The sequence below is a fragment of the Larus michahellis genome, chromosome 3, assembly GCF_964199755.1.
Source record: "Larus michahellis chromosome 3, bLarMic1.1, whole genome shotgun sequence".
Lineage (NCBI taxonomy): Eukaryota > Metazoa > Chordata > Aves > Charadriiformes > Laridae > Larus > Larus michahellis.
The window spans coordinates 51,167,734-51,183,665 of record NC_133898.1 but is presented as its reverse complement, the minus strand read 5'-3'; the positions used below and the strand labels follow the sequence as shown (position 1 = coordinate 51,183,665).

At 39.2% G+C, this 15,932-nt stretch overlaps 1 protein-coding gene across 3 annotated transcripts in view; it reads right to left on the bottom strand.

Annotated features, from left to right (window-relative positions):
* Window positions 1-1,625: 1,625 nt before the first annotated feature.
* EGLN1 (egl-9 family hypoxia inducible factor 1) overlaps window positions 1,626-15,932 on the bottom strand; it is a 37,075-nt gene continuing 22,768 nt past the window's right edge. Inside the window, exons 2-6 of one of the 3 annotated variants that reach the window (XR_012586153.1) lie at window positions 10,450-10,569; window positions 8,092-8,228; window positions 6,584-6,651; window positions 3,970-4,393; window positions 1,626-2,336 (exon numbers count right to left, since the gene is read on the bottom strand). Coding sequence is in view for 1 of the 3 variants with exons in the window: in XM_074580123.1 (XP_074436224.1) it covers window positions 4,329-4,393; window positions 6,584-6,651; window positions 8,092-8,228; window positions 10,450-10,569 (390 nt within the window). In the remaining 2 variants the exon portion in view is untranslated. Of the gene's footprint in view, window positions 4,394-6,583; window positions 6,652-8,091; window positions 8,229-10,449; window positions 10,570-15,932 lie in introns of all 3 variants that reach the window. The other 2 variants (XR_012586154.1, XM_074580123.1) reach the window with 2 other exon arrangements.

The following is a 15,932-nucleotide window of genomic DNA, read 5'->3' as shown; positions in this document are numbered from 1 at the left end:
GGCCTTACAGCAGCGTAACAGCAGAAACAGGCTTCAACACATTTATAGCAATTATTTACATTCAAGCTTTACTTTACATCTGCAAAATAGCCAAGTATTTTACGTGAAAGCTGACTATTGGAGGCCCAGTTTTCTACGGATCCATACCTTTCCCCACACACACACCAAAAGAAAAAAGCAGATGACATCCAAATCCAATGAAGTCCCATGGATTTCTTCCAAGTCTTCTCTGCCGAGTACTCATACATTCCCACTATGTATTTGCACATGCATGCAGCTGTCTGCATCTCTGCATGCCTGCAGGCAAGATACACGCTAGGCATCCGGTGTTTTGAGATTCTGAGTTTGCTGTTGTCACTTTGCAGTCTCCCTTCTTTTTCGAAGCATTCAGCAGGCAGAAGAATGGTACTTTCCAGTCCGATTATACTTACCAAGGTGACTTAAGAGATGTGATCTTTCCACTCCTGACCTTACAGTGGTTGGCACTCGCAGATGTTTTACGTAAAATACAGGCTGTCAGCTAGCTTCCGCTCAGATTTGCGTCTTTCTTTTGAGAAACACCCAAGAGAAACTTCATCTTTCCCTGGTGCGGTGTTTGACTTTACTACGCAAAACAATCTCCCTGCATATTGTGGTCAGCAATGTGATAATTAAAAAAAAATAAATAATAAATCAGGTCTACCCAGGATGGTTGCAAGTGCTAGAAGGCTTCTTCCTTGTTGTTTCAGATTCAAAGATGGGGAAGAGGATATTTCAAGAGAACACGTAAGAAGTTACACAGCACTGAAGCATAAAAAAAAAGCCTCAAAGCGCTCCGGGGCCAGCTCAGTGCTGCTGCACTTAGGTTTCAGCCTAACACTGGAAAGAGCAGAACTGAGCACCACAGGTACCGAAGTGCCAATAAGGCTGACAGACTCACCTGGAGATCCAGGTAACTCTTCCTGAACCGGTACAAGATGGACAAGCACACAAGAGTCGGAGCAACGGCAGAAGCACAGCCAGATAGATACTTCCTTGATTACCGCACAGTCAAGCTCATCAAAGCTTACGAAGCTCATCAAAAAGCTTAGGGAAATTGTGTGGCATCTCGTATGGGTTGGCATCTGTAGACTCTACCATTCTTCTGCCATCTTCAAAGGGCTCATAATTCACTGGGACTCACGTAAAACTGGAGTGCTCCCATTAAACCTTACAAATCCTGTTTGAAAAGGACTTTGGTTTTCCATCTCACATCCCTGTCAGAAAGTGGTGAAAAAACTAGAGCTGCCTCTTAACGTCCATCATCACTCTCCAGTCAGCCTAAACTTGAGTGCTGTTTTTGAGGGAGAAAGTCATCAGGAAAAACGATCACCACGCCCAGGGAACTGTAGGCAGGGTACAAAGCAGCAGACCCTTCTCCAGAGTAGAAACAGCTCTGACTTAAAAAAAACCCCAAAACAACAAAACCAAACACAACCAAAAACCAAAAAACCCCCCACCAAACAAGAAGGCCAACAACAAACCAAACCAAACCAAGAAAACCCCACAAACCCACCAAAAATCCACATGCCCCCTTTATCAGGGGGCATTTATAAATTAATTGCTATCGTTTTCAAAAGTTACACAGATTGCAAATGACCACATAGTTTCAAGAACCTTTATACATCATCTTTTTTAATTAGATTAGCTTTACAAGCAACTTGAGAGCTCTTTCATAATGAACACTGCTTTTCAAATTACACAACTTTATAGGCAACCTGTAAATGAATCCTGAATTTCTTTGCCTGCTATAGATAAAGGTCTCGTATTTTACAGCCGGCTAACACCATGAATAAAAATAGCATTATGAAGCTTTATCTTTAACCAGGACTAGACACATACAGATCATAAGACAGTTTAAAAAATAGTTTTAAAACAACGACCTGCTTGGTGATGCTCAAGACTGAATATTCAACCGACATGAAATGAACAGTTTCTAAAGGACATGGAAGAAATGGCTGACCTGATTTGTTGACCCTATTGTAACGACTTACATGGAGTGAAAAATTAAGCACTTTTTAAACCTGTCTGGCAAGCACAAACCTACAGTGTGATTAGAATTTGATACGCCATGTAACTGCAGAAGTTTGAATTACAGAGGGACTGAAATGAGTTTAAAGGCTTATGCTTACATTTCTAAAACAAAACCAACCAAACCTCCGTTAAAGTAGTACTAAAGAAGATGAAGTGGAAGAGGTGGCTTTTTTGCTTGTTTCACTGGTAGCCTAAATGCACTGCAGACCAGACAGTAATGAAGATTTGCACTCCTTGGCCAGGTTGGCAGAGGCACTTACAGTAAAGGTATCCTGTCTGTTTTTCTGGGAAGAAAAGAGGAAAGAGGAAGAGAACTGTAAAGGGCAAGAACTCTCTAAAAAAAAGGAAAAGCAAAATCAAAACAAAACTGGGATTTCTGTTGGTTCTCCTAAGTGATATACCGATACTGAATTTTTTCCCCTTTCTGTCAGTTTGTTACTAAACAATTAGCTTTTTCATGTTTTACATGAACAATAGTAATCTTTTTAATAAAAAATTACTGAGCTTTCCATAGAAAAGGTCTCTAATTGAATACAAACTATACAGATGCTAAAATTGTCACAAGTTGTAATATATACAGAAATATTTCTGTACACTCACATTGTTTTGGCTAAGTAAGGAAATAAGGGACAGATAGAAAACTGCAGTGGGTAAGCTGATCAACCCCCAAACTCCTGTAAATATGAATGCTGTCTTTTATAGGTTTGCTTTTGTTTTCTCAAGCTTTTAAAGCTCAGGGAAAAAAAAAGAAAAAAAAGAAGAAGAAAAAAATTAAATCAGTGTCCAAACCATCCACTTCTTAAAAATAAGAATATCAAAGTTTCTACACATCTCACTTTTATTCTGTGATGTCCCCTTCCCTTGATAAAATGAAAACAATTCTGTGATGTCCCCTTCCCTTGATAAAATGAAAACAATGTCAAAGAAAATAAAAGCTTTCTTACTAAATATATACCTCAGTATTGATCAAAGGGCAGTGCCTTTTTGGGGAAATCCTTCAGCACAGTGAAAACCTAAAGATGTATTGCACAAGGAGCCTACAGTGATGCACTTCAGCTTCAGTGTGCTGACCATCTCCTTGATACTATATAATAGATCAAGGTGTCAACTTGCAGACTGCACGGGACACCAACGTTTGAAAAGGAAACTTAAAAAAGTGAATTTTAGATATTCTATTAACTTATATACAAAGGAAAGGGGGGTGGCAAGTATTCTTTAGAAAAGGGAGAAAGCTCAAAATTTTCTGTCAAGTACATAAGGAGGTTCTGGGTACCTCTAATAGCCTAGGAAAGCCCTTGTATATTCTTGTAACTTGATGGTATTTACCAGGTCCCCAAAGCCAATGACAGCAACCGATAGTGTCAAGTTCACTTAGTGCCAGTCACTTAAAAAACAAACAAACCAAAAAAAAAAAAAACCAACCCCAAAAAAACCAAACCAAAAAAAAAAAAAACCCCAAACAAAGAATAGACGGGAACTTCCCCTCTGTGGATTCAACATACAAAACCACAAACTGAATGTTACTAATAGCAAGATACTGATTTGCTTCTGTTAATAAGGTTCAAGAGGACATAGTCAAAAAAACAATACAGCAGCAATCTTTAAAAGTTAAGATTAGTGTGAGATATGATATAAAACAATCAGGTTTTTAGCTGGTAATTAAAGTGCTCCTTTTCTGACTTAAGGTGTAAAGAAAATTAAAGTGATTATCAGTTACTGGCAACCCTTACATTAAATTAGGTCTTTCATGGCAGAGGAGAACAGTATGAACAGTTTTACAAAAATAGATCCATGTTATTTTGGAGAATACTGTAATTTTTTTTTCTTTTTTTTCAGTTTTTCTTTTTTTTTTTAAGACTCAATTTTGATAAACTGTACCTGGTCATACAAAAAATTACCCAAAATTCAAACTTTTACCATATAAAAAAAGGGAGAGATGAATTGGATTCAGCTGGATGACAGGTCTTGCAAAATATAAGGATGGACAAATTCTATGTAGGGCACTTATTTATGTCCAGATGCATATGCTGTTTCTTACTGATTGCTTATCTTCTTCACATAAGCAGTCACAGGCCTGGAGTCACAATCACATAGTACAATGCTTCAGCAGTCAAAGAATCTTCTATTTGATGCAACATTGAAACACTGTTTGCTTCTTTATTAAAATGTTGGTTTGTTGCTGATTTTCCTTTATCTTGTTATTCACATTCAAAAGTTAATAGATAGCATCAAGATTTATCAGGGAGAATAGCAAGGGGAGTTGCTAAATCAAAGGCTTATAAAACGTCTTTCCCAACTGAGTCAGAAGGTTTATTAAGTTCAACCCTCACACCTTTTTCACCTGTGGAAATAGGAAAAGGAAATTGGTATTATTTTTCAGCATTTATCAAATGATAATATATAAATAAATATAATATGTAATTTAAATATATATAATATATATAATATAAAGTCTACAGAACTGCTACATCACTTTCCAATTGCTTTTAAGAGAGTACTTTGAAGATTGTCTAGTACATATGATCTAGCAAGATACTGATTTTTGTATATGTGCTCTGTATCCTGTGCTCTGTGAAGTTAATGTGCCGTGGTTACTCATAACCTCTGAAAGCCGGCGTTTATTTGGCTGTCCAAGTAGAAAACTGGATACTTCACATCACCTGTGCGGTTTTGAAATTCACCGTTTCAGCCTTCACAAGCAAAGGTAAGCTTTAAGAATGGCCAGTTGAGAATCTGAGGACATTGTTCATTATACTGGATGAGAATATCCAGAGTTGCTGGGTATTTACCCTATGTAAAGAAATTCTGAGGGATTTTTAAAATGCAATGTTCCATTTGACTTGCTACTAAAAAATAAACAAAACAAACCCAAACCTACACCTCTTCTGCCCTTTTCTCTGAAAACTGACCTTCAGGTACCCCCAAAAAGCTTGACTCTCAAAATGTTAACAGACACAGTATCCCATATTCAAGAAAGTCACACATATTCTGCACGGTTTTAGTTAAGACTTACACTAAGCCAAAAAATGAAGAGTTTTCTATTTTATGGCATTTCATTCTATAATTTTATAGTATAGTATCACTGGAAAATAAAAAGCATTTGCACAATTCTTGCTGCAGGTACAGTGCAAAGAACACCATTTTAATTGGAAACAAAACTGGAATCACAACAATATGAAAATATAAATCAATTCCAAGGCAAACCGATATAAAAATTTTAACTACCACTCCAATCCAGCCTGCCTGCCTTAAGTGCCTGCAGTTTAGGGGGACCCTGGAAAGGGAGGGGGGCCGGTGGGGGCAGCACCTCCTATGCAGACACAAACCCACCCAAACCATTTCCCTACATTCCCTCTGGACGAGCAGCAGCCAAAGCTGCGCGGGGATGGCCGAAACAGCCCTGATCCGGCAGGGCCAGCTGCAGGAGCTGCGCCGTCACGCGCGTGTGACGCCAAGCCCGGCTCGCGGGCAGACAGACAGCCAGCCCGGCTTCCTGCAGAGACCAGGCGGGCGTCATCCGGCATTCCTGACCGCCTGGGAAGCCACCGAGCAGCAGGACAGCCTGCCCGGCCGCAGCCGAGGGACTCCCCGCCTTTCTGTGCGAGCCAGGCGGGAGCTGCACTGCTCTTACCGCTCCCGAAATGAACCAAGTTGTTGGCCGCACCAAGGGGCACTGAACTAAACTGCAGCTCTGGCAGCCCCTACCTAGCCCTACCTAGCCCTGGGGCTACTTCTGAGCTTCGGACGCCTACCAGCGATGAATGGATATCTCATTTGGAAACGACTAGCCCATGTCTTCAGTATCATCGGCTTCAGAGTTCTTGACAAAACAGTGGAGAAAACGTCCCAGTGCATGTGTGCACCTGTGGTATACCTGATTTTGGTTTAATTTTAAACTACTGTAACAAACACAAAATCACGATGGCAATTACAATCATGACAGAAGTCCTAGACCGTTTCTCCTTATAATGCTAATTTGAACAGGAAAATTAGATCAACTTCCTCTTGAGGGAGAAGCCAGAAAAGGAAAACAGATGCTAGATATGTGGAATTGGAAGTGGAGGAAATAACTCCATGCTTTGATTCCAGATTTTAATTTTAGGCTTTTGTTTTTCTGAGAGAGAGATTCTAGTCCAGTTAAGTTGTATTCACTTGTTGAATCTCTGTATTCAACCAAAACTATTTCCAGGGCTCTCGGTTCTGCAGCGCCTCGCAGTCTCTGCTGTATTTACCCTCCACACCTATTAGAGAGACAGGACTAGAGAGAAGCTGTACCCCCCATATAAAAATACTGAGCAGCCTCAGGTCTCAGAAGAAGCGTGAGCCGGACAAGGTGCTGACCTGGATTTCCCAAGGCACTGCCTAGCCGCTCAACCACCGGATCACCTTCCTTGTAAAACCTGGCTCTCGGGGAGTTATGCCGTTTTTCTCCCCCTTTTTGTGCATAAGGTGGGCCAAGCAGGTGAGGCTGGGCTACTTAGCTATTCTTCCAGAAAAAAACAGAACACAGAAAATATTAACAAGAGATTACCTGTTAGATATTTTACTTTAGCTCGTGCTCTTTCATCTGCATCAAAATACCACACTGTTATTGCGTACCTAGGGAAATAGATGGAAAAAGAACTCCTGAACTATGAAGAGAAAAAACAGTGAAGCACTTGACATAAAACACAACCTAAATGAGATGATACTTCTGCAGTCTGACAGAAAAAACATTTCATAAAGCAAGCAGGTTTGGGGTTTGTTTTTTTCTGTTGGTAGGTATTGTCGGAACAGTCATTGAAAGGGTGACACTGCTGCTCTAAGTTTGCGCTTCTTTTTCCTGATGAGTGGCTATTACAATTCTTGTCCAGAACCTGTAATAGAGCCTCTGTCTGTAACACCTTGCCCTGTGACCTCATCTTTTACTCAGTCAAGGCCATCACTTGAAGAACCTCTTTTTTTGGACGTTTGCCATAAGGGAAAATTAACTACTCCTTCTCACACAGCTCCTCCGGTTTTCCACTGCCTGTTAAGGATTTAAATATGAAATGCCTGCTATTGAGAAAAGACTTTAAGTAGCTTTAGTAAATGGCATTTCACCCTCTGACTCTGCTTGGAGCACGAAGGGGGAGGGGAGAGCAGTACAGCCTCAAGGCTGCAAGAGGACCCGCCGATGGCAGTTTCAAGTTACTTCTTGCAAAGGTACTTGTTATCTCACAGCTCCAGTCAATGTTCATTGCTCTGGACATCAAAACGTGTTGCGACATGGGCAACAGGAAGTCTGAATCAAGGGCTCTAATGATTTACCTACTGCTGCTACCTGGAAATGCCACTCAAGATGTGGGGGCAGCGCAGGCAGGTACCTTTAGCATCACCCACTGCCCTGCAGTGAGGGACAAAGGAGATATCAAGTTCCTTCTGTGACTCAGACTGGGAGCAACTCCTTTAATACTCCAGAGGAAAGAGAAGATTTGTGTATCAAAGGTCGTTTCTGCCCCACAGCCCTCTCCCAATTCCCAACTTAAACTAAGCCACCCCTAGAATAAAGAAGGGAGAGTGAACATGACTGCCTTCTAACAACTCCCTCTGCCTCAACAAAAGAGAAGATAAAAGTGAAGTATCCAGTCGATCTTTCAGTAACACAGTAAGGGGCTAAGGACAAAGGGAAGGGACCACAGTCAAAAGCCATTACAGAGAAATAATGAAGAGAACATCCCCTGGCCAAGGCGGGGTCTCTGCTTATGGCTCTGAGTGCTCCCATCCAGTTCTGTCAAGTACACTTCTGGTGTTTCCACTCCACCCCTCCTACCCACCCAAGCGGATATTTTCTCCAAAATAAGAGATCAGACATCAGCACGAACTCGGCAGCACAGTGGAAGCCTAACCAATCAGTAGGAAAAAAACCCAACACCTTCTCGTCATAGTGCAACTGGAACTGTACATGGGAACACCCGGGATCAGATCATAATTCAGAGTGGCAATCATTTCTCATTAGGATTCGCTCATTTCTTGATAAAAGAGACATGATGCAATATAGAGAGAGTCCATTAGTCCTACCTTGTAGCAAATGCTGGCTGTACTTCATGAGGGTTGCGGCGATCAGACCAGAAGAATAGCAGTCTATCAAATTTGGGTTCAATATCAGCGAATTGGGCTTTACCTTCTGGAAATATTCGAAGGATGCCTCCACTTACCTACAAATTAAGTATTTAAAAGCAGTGCTTGAAAACAATGACTCATTGTATTTAAAAGTACTGAATATCACATTTGAAAATACTTCAAGCACTTGGAACTGAAATAAAATCCTTTATCAGATGCATTTCATTTAACAAAACGTTCTACACGTTTTTCACTGAGTCATTTCAGAATGCTCGCAGATATTAAACCTTCATTCATGTTTAAATAAAGAGCTGTGGGTTTAGATTCGTCGCTTTTTAGCTGCATTACTTACTTGCAAAAAATGGGCAAGACTGATTTATAATACACAGGTGGCTAAAACCATGCCAACACAGATGAGAGAAACATTGTATTTCACATCCCAGTTTCACCCTTTCCCATTAGAGAGCCTATTTCATTTAACAGCAGCACAAGTTTATGTCAATGTTTCTGTAATTAAGATGAGGAACGACTAGGAAACTTCAAACTAAAGCCTAAATCTGTATTACTCCTGGTCAATTTAGGTCTCTTCTAGGCTTTGAAAAAACAGTTGGACCTACCTATGTATGTCTAGAAAACAGCACAAGCAGGTGGGGTTAATTATTTTTACGTCATGTTAACTTCTTCCTACTGATGGCACTGATGTTGTTAAATCTAACTATAGATAGCCACCGTACGCCTTCATGGGGAAGTCGTAACAATGCAAGTACTAACAAGGTAAATTGATATAAGTTACTGTTTTAATTGTGATCTAAATCGTCAAACAAGGAGTGACAATTTAGATCAATTTGTTCTCTTACAGAAAGTTTGAGCTTCTTTCTTTGCTAACCAGCATACTTGATAATATATTAATTTGTAATTTAATATAGATTTTGCAGGAAATAAAGTATCTTTGTTCATAAATTAAATATCTAGCCAATAAATTCTTTTCAGTTATTGCGAAAATGCAGTTGGCCTTGACTTCTACACTGTAGTATGTATTCATTTTTTTTCCAGGAGAGAAACCGTAAATCAACTAAAAATGCCCAAAGCTGCATTTTAAGATGTTCAGTCCAACCAGTGTACTTATGTGCAAAGATGCTATCATGGCAAAAGGAATTAATTTTCTAATTGAAAGATCAAATCTATTGAAAGATCAAATTTGACATTTCAAAAAGCAAGTCAGAAAGGGAAAGCTTCAAGTGCATCCATTTCTGATTCAGCTTTCCAATCTACTAGTTTTACACGAGTATGTTATCGGTCTCATCCAGCTCTTACAAGAAACGGATAGCGCTCAAGAAAAAAAAAAAAAAGAGAAAGAAAACCTCTCAGCTGCAACCTGTGTTATCCATATCTGGTACATCCAACTCACAGAAACTGACTGCTTACGTGCTCTTCCACATGCTACTTCCTAAGTACGATACAAGTATCAGTAGTTTTGGGGTTTTTTTTCATATACAAAGAGCAGAAATTTCTCCATAACTAACTGCACAGTAATTGAGGAATAAACAAAGATATCTTTGCATTACTCTCTCATGCTTTCAATACAGCCAGTTAGCTACATCCATTCTTCAAATCTACCTAATCCTTATTAAAGGTACTTTTTATCATAGTCACTACATCTATGGAGAGTTTCAAGTCATTGGTAGTAAATTCTGAGACCACTTCAACTGTGTTATAAATCCTTATCTATTCTACACCCTATATCTACAATGATACGAAGACTTGTGCTGCTTTGAACTACAGTGATATAGCATAACCGTAACACTTGGCTTATCTGAAACTGCTCCCAAGCTACGGCATCTTTCTTTTTATAAGCATACTCAATTAAGTAATCTAGTTGCACAAACAATAAACTCAAGATTCAACTTGACTATAAGGAAAAATAAACTAAAAACTATTATCTTCCAAATATTCTTTTTTTACTCTTTGTGTGTGTGTGTTTATCATACAAGTAATGTACAATAAGTTGCATAATTAGATATTTATGAAACTTGGATACTAGCAGATATTTATATGTATAATTAAGAACATACATGAAAAACACGCAACTTTCCTTCAATCTTACCGTCAAGGAGGTGCTGTTGGCACCGTTTAAAACCTTGAAAAACAAACGCCCCGTTTCTATCTGCTCTCACTAACTGCAGAATCAGCAGGGCAAAGGATAACCACAGTTAACATGATGTAAGAACACAACTAAGGCACAGAACAATGACCTGCAGCAAAGGTGCACTACCAAGTATACGTAAAAAAAAGTTATAGAAAGAAACTATTGCATACCTTGGCATCCCAGTCTTTATTAAGATAATATATACACGTAACACATCTTCCGTCTCCATTTGGATTATCAACATGGCGCACATATCCTGTTCCATTGCCTGGATAACAAGCCACCATAGCCTAGAGTCAAAGAATCAAAGAGGAGAATTAATTTTATCTGTGTTTGGGGGAAAAGTCCACATTTTCTCTGTATTAATTCCTAAGTAATTAGTACATAAGCAACAGAAAAAATACATTAGAAATAATGGGAAAAGAATTTTTTTATCTGTGTTTTCTTTCTAGTTGAAACCTGGTTTTGAACACAAACAGATGTCTACAACAATGGCACGAAACACATTGAGAGGAACACTATTAATTAAGGTACGTAAGGTGAGGCTGCTCCCATGTTGTGACTAATCCTTCAGATTTCCCTCCCATGAATGAAATACAGGGGAGGAAAACATCTTGTATATAATTAAGTAGCATGTGCTTCTCCTTGTGAGAAGAATACTGTTTTTTCCAGACTCAGGTTCACAGGCAGATGTGTTTTTCTCTCCCCCCGACCCCCGCCGTGTTTCCAATGCAAAGAATTCCTCCTCAAAAAGTAGCGTCAAACTTCATTTTGAGGAGACTTTTTAGACAAGATCATTAGCCCATCTTCCTCAATCACTCCAAGTGCATTCTTGGGCTTGCCTTTTGTCCTGTACATAGGAGGTCTTTGAACCTTTGTTGAAACAAGCCTACATGTACAACAAAAACATCCTTTTTAGTCAAGAAGTGAGAAACCGAAAACATGCACCGAGCAGCAATCTGCAATAACCTTCTGACATCAAACGATTCCCAGTACAGTAGTATATTTAACTTCTCGTGCTGCACTTAGCTCAGCTGACTTGAAAGACCACTCGACGGTGGTTTGGGTTTTGAGTCCTCAGACACGCGGATGTGCATGTGAAACAAACTGGCCATCTTGGTAGCGGATGGTCTGATTAGCTTGATTAGCTATGGGTTTGCATGGCTGGTTTGTTGTACAGCACATCCCCCGTATCTTTATGCATTTGCTGGAAATAGTAACGATTTCAGGTTTTTGAAAGAGATCAGAACAAAGTTTTCCAGGCCAAGTCATCCACTGCCACCACAGTACTCAGACGTCTGCAGTGACAAAATACTTTCTGCAAAAAGTCGTAACATGAATTTAAAAGAAAAGCAAAAAAGCGAGTTTCTACCAACTATCCAATATACGACTAACATCAATAAATGTCCGCTCTCCAAAAAAAAGAAGAAAAAAAAAAAGACACACAACTTTTAAATGCAATCATTCCTGTCTAGATTTAGCCTGGTTAAGTTAGAATTTAAAGTCAGACCTCCAGATTTCAAACTCTTTCACCTCTCTTATGTAAAACAGTTTTCCAAATAATGTGTTAACTGTGAAAACACAGCCCATTCGATTAGGAGTATTTCAAATCAGCTGCTTCAGTGCTTTTTTTGTTTTATGCTGATAACTTTAACCTTCCCCCCACCTTTTCTAAATGTTAACAAATACAGCTTTCCACAGTTTGCCCTACTTGCAAGAAATTGTGCTTTTGAGCAGACTGAGAAATAGTTTAGAATACTTGCAGTTCAATCAGTAAGGTATTTATATATCACATATAAGCAGAATGGATTTCACTATAGCAGCAAAAATTTTAAATCTTTATTTCCATATATACTCTACTAACAGAAGAAGCAATTTTTTGGTAGCTCCTTCTAGGCAGAAATGAGAATATAGTATTTGCCAAACAGCACAATAGCACTGTGGCTATAAAAACCTCTAAAAATTAAGACAAACTTCATTCACAAGAGATGGAAGTGACGACACTGCATGAAAAGTACTCAAAACTACAAAATTAAAATACACTTGTAATTCTGAGATTAGGCACTTCAGCTTCTCAATCCCTTTACTGTAATCATAGTGCAGTCATCATTACAGGTCTCACATTATGTAAACATATTACATGTATCAAGTTATGTGACCTAATATTTGGCAAAGCCATTACTTATCAGTTTTGCTGCAGGAAGATAAACCCACAAAAATCAAAACAGTGAGTTAAAGATACCAAATAATGTAATAAGGGTTCTGTAATTTCCTTTCTTACGGAGAAAAAAGGAAGAAAACAAAAGCGAAGCTGGGCTGGAAGAGGAAGATATTTGGTTTCCACTGAAAGCCAACCCTCTTGAAAAAAGGCCCATGTACCACTTAAACCCTATCAAGCTCTCACGGACCATAAACAGTGCCGAGAGCAAATCCAGCTCCAATCCTCTATCATGCCTAAAACCAGGAAAATTATAATTTAATTCCAATTTTTGCTGAGAAGTATCATGCAAGTTAAACCCCAAAGTTAGTTGTTGCTCAACATCTGCATGGAACAGCTACTGAAACTCATTCGGAATGAAGAAAACATTGAGATTGAGTAGCTAGAGCAATGTCAATTCTCACTGAAATAATTCAGGGTTAGACTCAGATATCAAAAGGTCTTCATGCATGTAAATGACCTAAATATCTTTCACTGAGCCAGAAAACCTAGCGTTGAAAGTTTAGGACAGTTCCCAGGTCTCTCTGGCCAATACAGGGTGTTTTTTCGAGGGCACACTTGGTTGCCATCTGTTCCTCAAAAAGATAATTTTGCAGTTAGAGAAGCATAAATTTGCATCCGATTGCTATAGTTTCCTTTATAAGGTGCTGAAATGCGTACTTGTTCTCTTTGCTGAAGGGAAATCAGGAAAAGAATCTATAACATCAATGTTGCTGAATAAAAAGAGGACCAGCAGCACTTTTTGGAAAGTCTGGGGAAATGCCAGTTGTCATCAACTTAACATAAAGAGCAGCCGTATTCAAATTCAACGTCAGAAGCGCTTCATACAATCAGTTGAGTCTAAAATACTGACAATGTATAAAAAAGCCCTTGTTTTTTTTACTTCTGCTATCATCAACTGCAAGAGACGAGAAACAGCTTTGCTGCGATAACTTATCTAATACGTATTTGTTGTAACAGTAAGAGTGACTCAGCCATTAGCGGCAAATTGGAAAGCAAACAAATTCACCAATCAGCCTGTGTAGCATAATATACATTGCTTTTGCCAGTTAGTGTGACAGTTCCTTCTCGCCAATTGAACTGTGATAAGGAAAGGCACAAAACGTAACGATTTACAGGGCATGGGAAATAATATTGCTTTGTGGTAGAATACAAAGTGAGTTCGTGTCAAACTGTCAGGTACTGCAAGATTACTCACACGGAAAGGACAAAAAAAGTGACCCATGTAAATGATGAAGTCACATGGTTTTGTTGTTTTACCATTTTCCAGTATGCATAAGCTAGCAAATATATGTATGTCAGGCAAAGAGAAAATTTTGGGCTTGTGGCTTTTTTAAAAAAAAAAAAAACAAACAAAAAAACCCAAAAAACCCCCAAAAAACCCAACAACACGCAAAAAACCCAACACTGTTAAGGGCAGTCAAAAAAGCCAGGCATTTGCGACCCGAGTGTTCAAAATTCCTTAGCATTTTAGATTATGAACAACAAAAGTTGTTAGCTCTCCAAAATAGAGACCTACTTGTCTCATCAGTTCTCTCATAAAAGCAATTGATGAATTAAACACCAGGCATTACCTGCATTTTCTTAATAGAAAATGAGGTCTCCCCTTTTGTGCTTCTTGGGCATTACAACTTTAAAGCATTCAGTAACCCTAATTTCTGCAAAGAATATATTTAAATCACACACTGGATTTGTTCACCCACCGGATCCCTTTGCAAACACTTTTAATATTATCCTTTTTTAACCCAGGAGCATCCTCTTGCAGTCTGAGCACTTCTGGCCTAAGATACCCTCTGGAATTCATGAGTAATGGAGAAAGCATGAAAGCGCCCTCCCCACTCTGCAATCCGCCCAACTTCTGTCTATCAAACCCAACTACTCACCCACTTAAAAAGCTGCTGATTGCTCATTCACACACAGATGTTCTACATAAAAGTGTTTACCTCTGGAAAATTAACTTTAGAACGAGCACCATTAAGTTATTAACAGAAGAACTAATTGAAACCACAGATTTTTTTTGCTAAGCATCCGCATCCTTAGTGTGCCAGCCCTTACTCTACTTTGCAATTAAATGCACGAAGGTAACATCAGAGGGAATAATCCATAGTTTCATTCACGATGTAAAGCGCCATCAGCTAAGACACCCAACCCTAGGAGGCACAGCACATCAGTGCAGCACAAAACTGTTGAGTTCAATTAGGAGCAGCCTCCATCCTCTTCATGGAGAAGTATGACAGCCTCACCCATATGTAAAGAAGATAAATAGACGGAAGGTTTTTCCTCTGTCCTCTCCATTCCTCTCACAGCTGGATATCCGCAAGTTTAGGTATTGCTCCGTAAGAAAAGGAAGCAATAATAGCAAACTCTTAGAAAAGAGGGGAAAATACCAGTTACATGACAAAATGAAATTCCTTGGGGGAAACAACCACAAACATAAAATGGAGAGAGGACGTGTGTTCTGTCATATTAATTTATTAATGTGAAATAACTTTATTGTTTAGCTCAGATTAAAGAAAGCTGCATCAGTCAAGGAGATGTCACTTTTGCTGTTTGCTGAAGGAACTGCAAATCCCAGTGAGCAAAACAAGATGTCTAAATGTAAGACCAATGACTTCCTACCAAAATTTATCAGATGCTCTCACAAAGACTTCACTGGAAATCCTTGGCATGGGTCAAACAAAAAAAAAAAAAAACAACCCAAAAAAAACCCCCAACAACCCACCCCCAAACCACCACAGGAATGGAGAACCAAAGAAAAGAAAAAAAAGTAAATATCTGTCCTGTCCCTGTTTGGTCCATCTGTGATCTATTTCTAGTTCAAGAATTTGTTCATCCCTGACAAACAACGATCCTGAGGAAATACATTTCAGTTTAAGCACATCACTAAGATTTTTCGCAAGGTGCACAAACCAACAATCAAACCAAAGTAAAAAAGAACTGTATTGGTTCTACCTTGAATGAGCATAGTCAAGATGACTGACTTAACAGGCTAACGTGGTACAACTTGGCTTGGATTCACAGTCTTCTCCTGCAGATTCTTCACAATCTGAGGCAGAAACTTGCAACACAAAGAAGTTATCTAGTGGGGAGAAACTCCTGCCAGCCTTACACAACACAGAGGAAGCTGAAAGGGGCAAAATAAACTCTTGGGGACACAGCTAATCCAAGTATTTCAATACTAACTTTCATCTGAGTAAAACTTTATGCTGATATCCTCTATGATCTAGTAGGCAAGGGCAGAGAACCAAGTGTTCACAAAAGTCCCCAGTGACACTAGAAAAGCTGGAAAGAAATACTAGCACCTGCAAAGATTCCTTCATTAAAAAACAGGCCTTTCAATCACTGTTAACTGGACAATCTGCAAGAGGAAAACAAACCACAAACAGCACAGTACTTCACACATCCCCATGAGAGAATGGGAATCCGCAAGTTTGA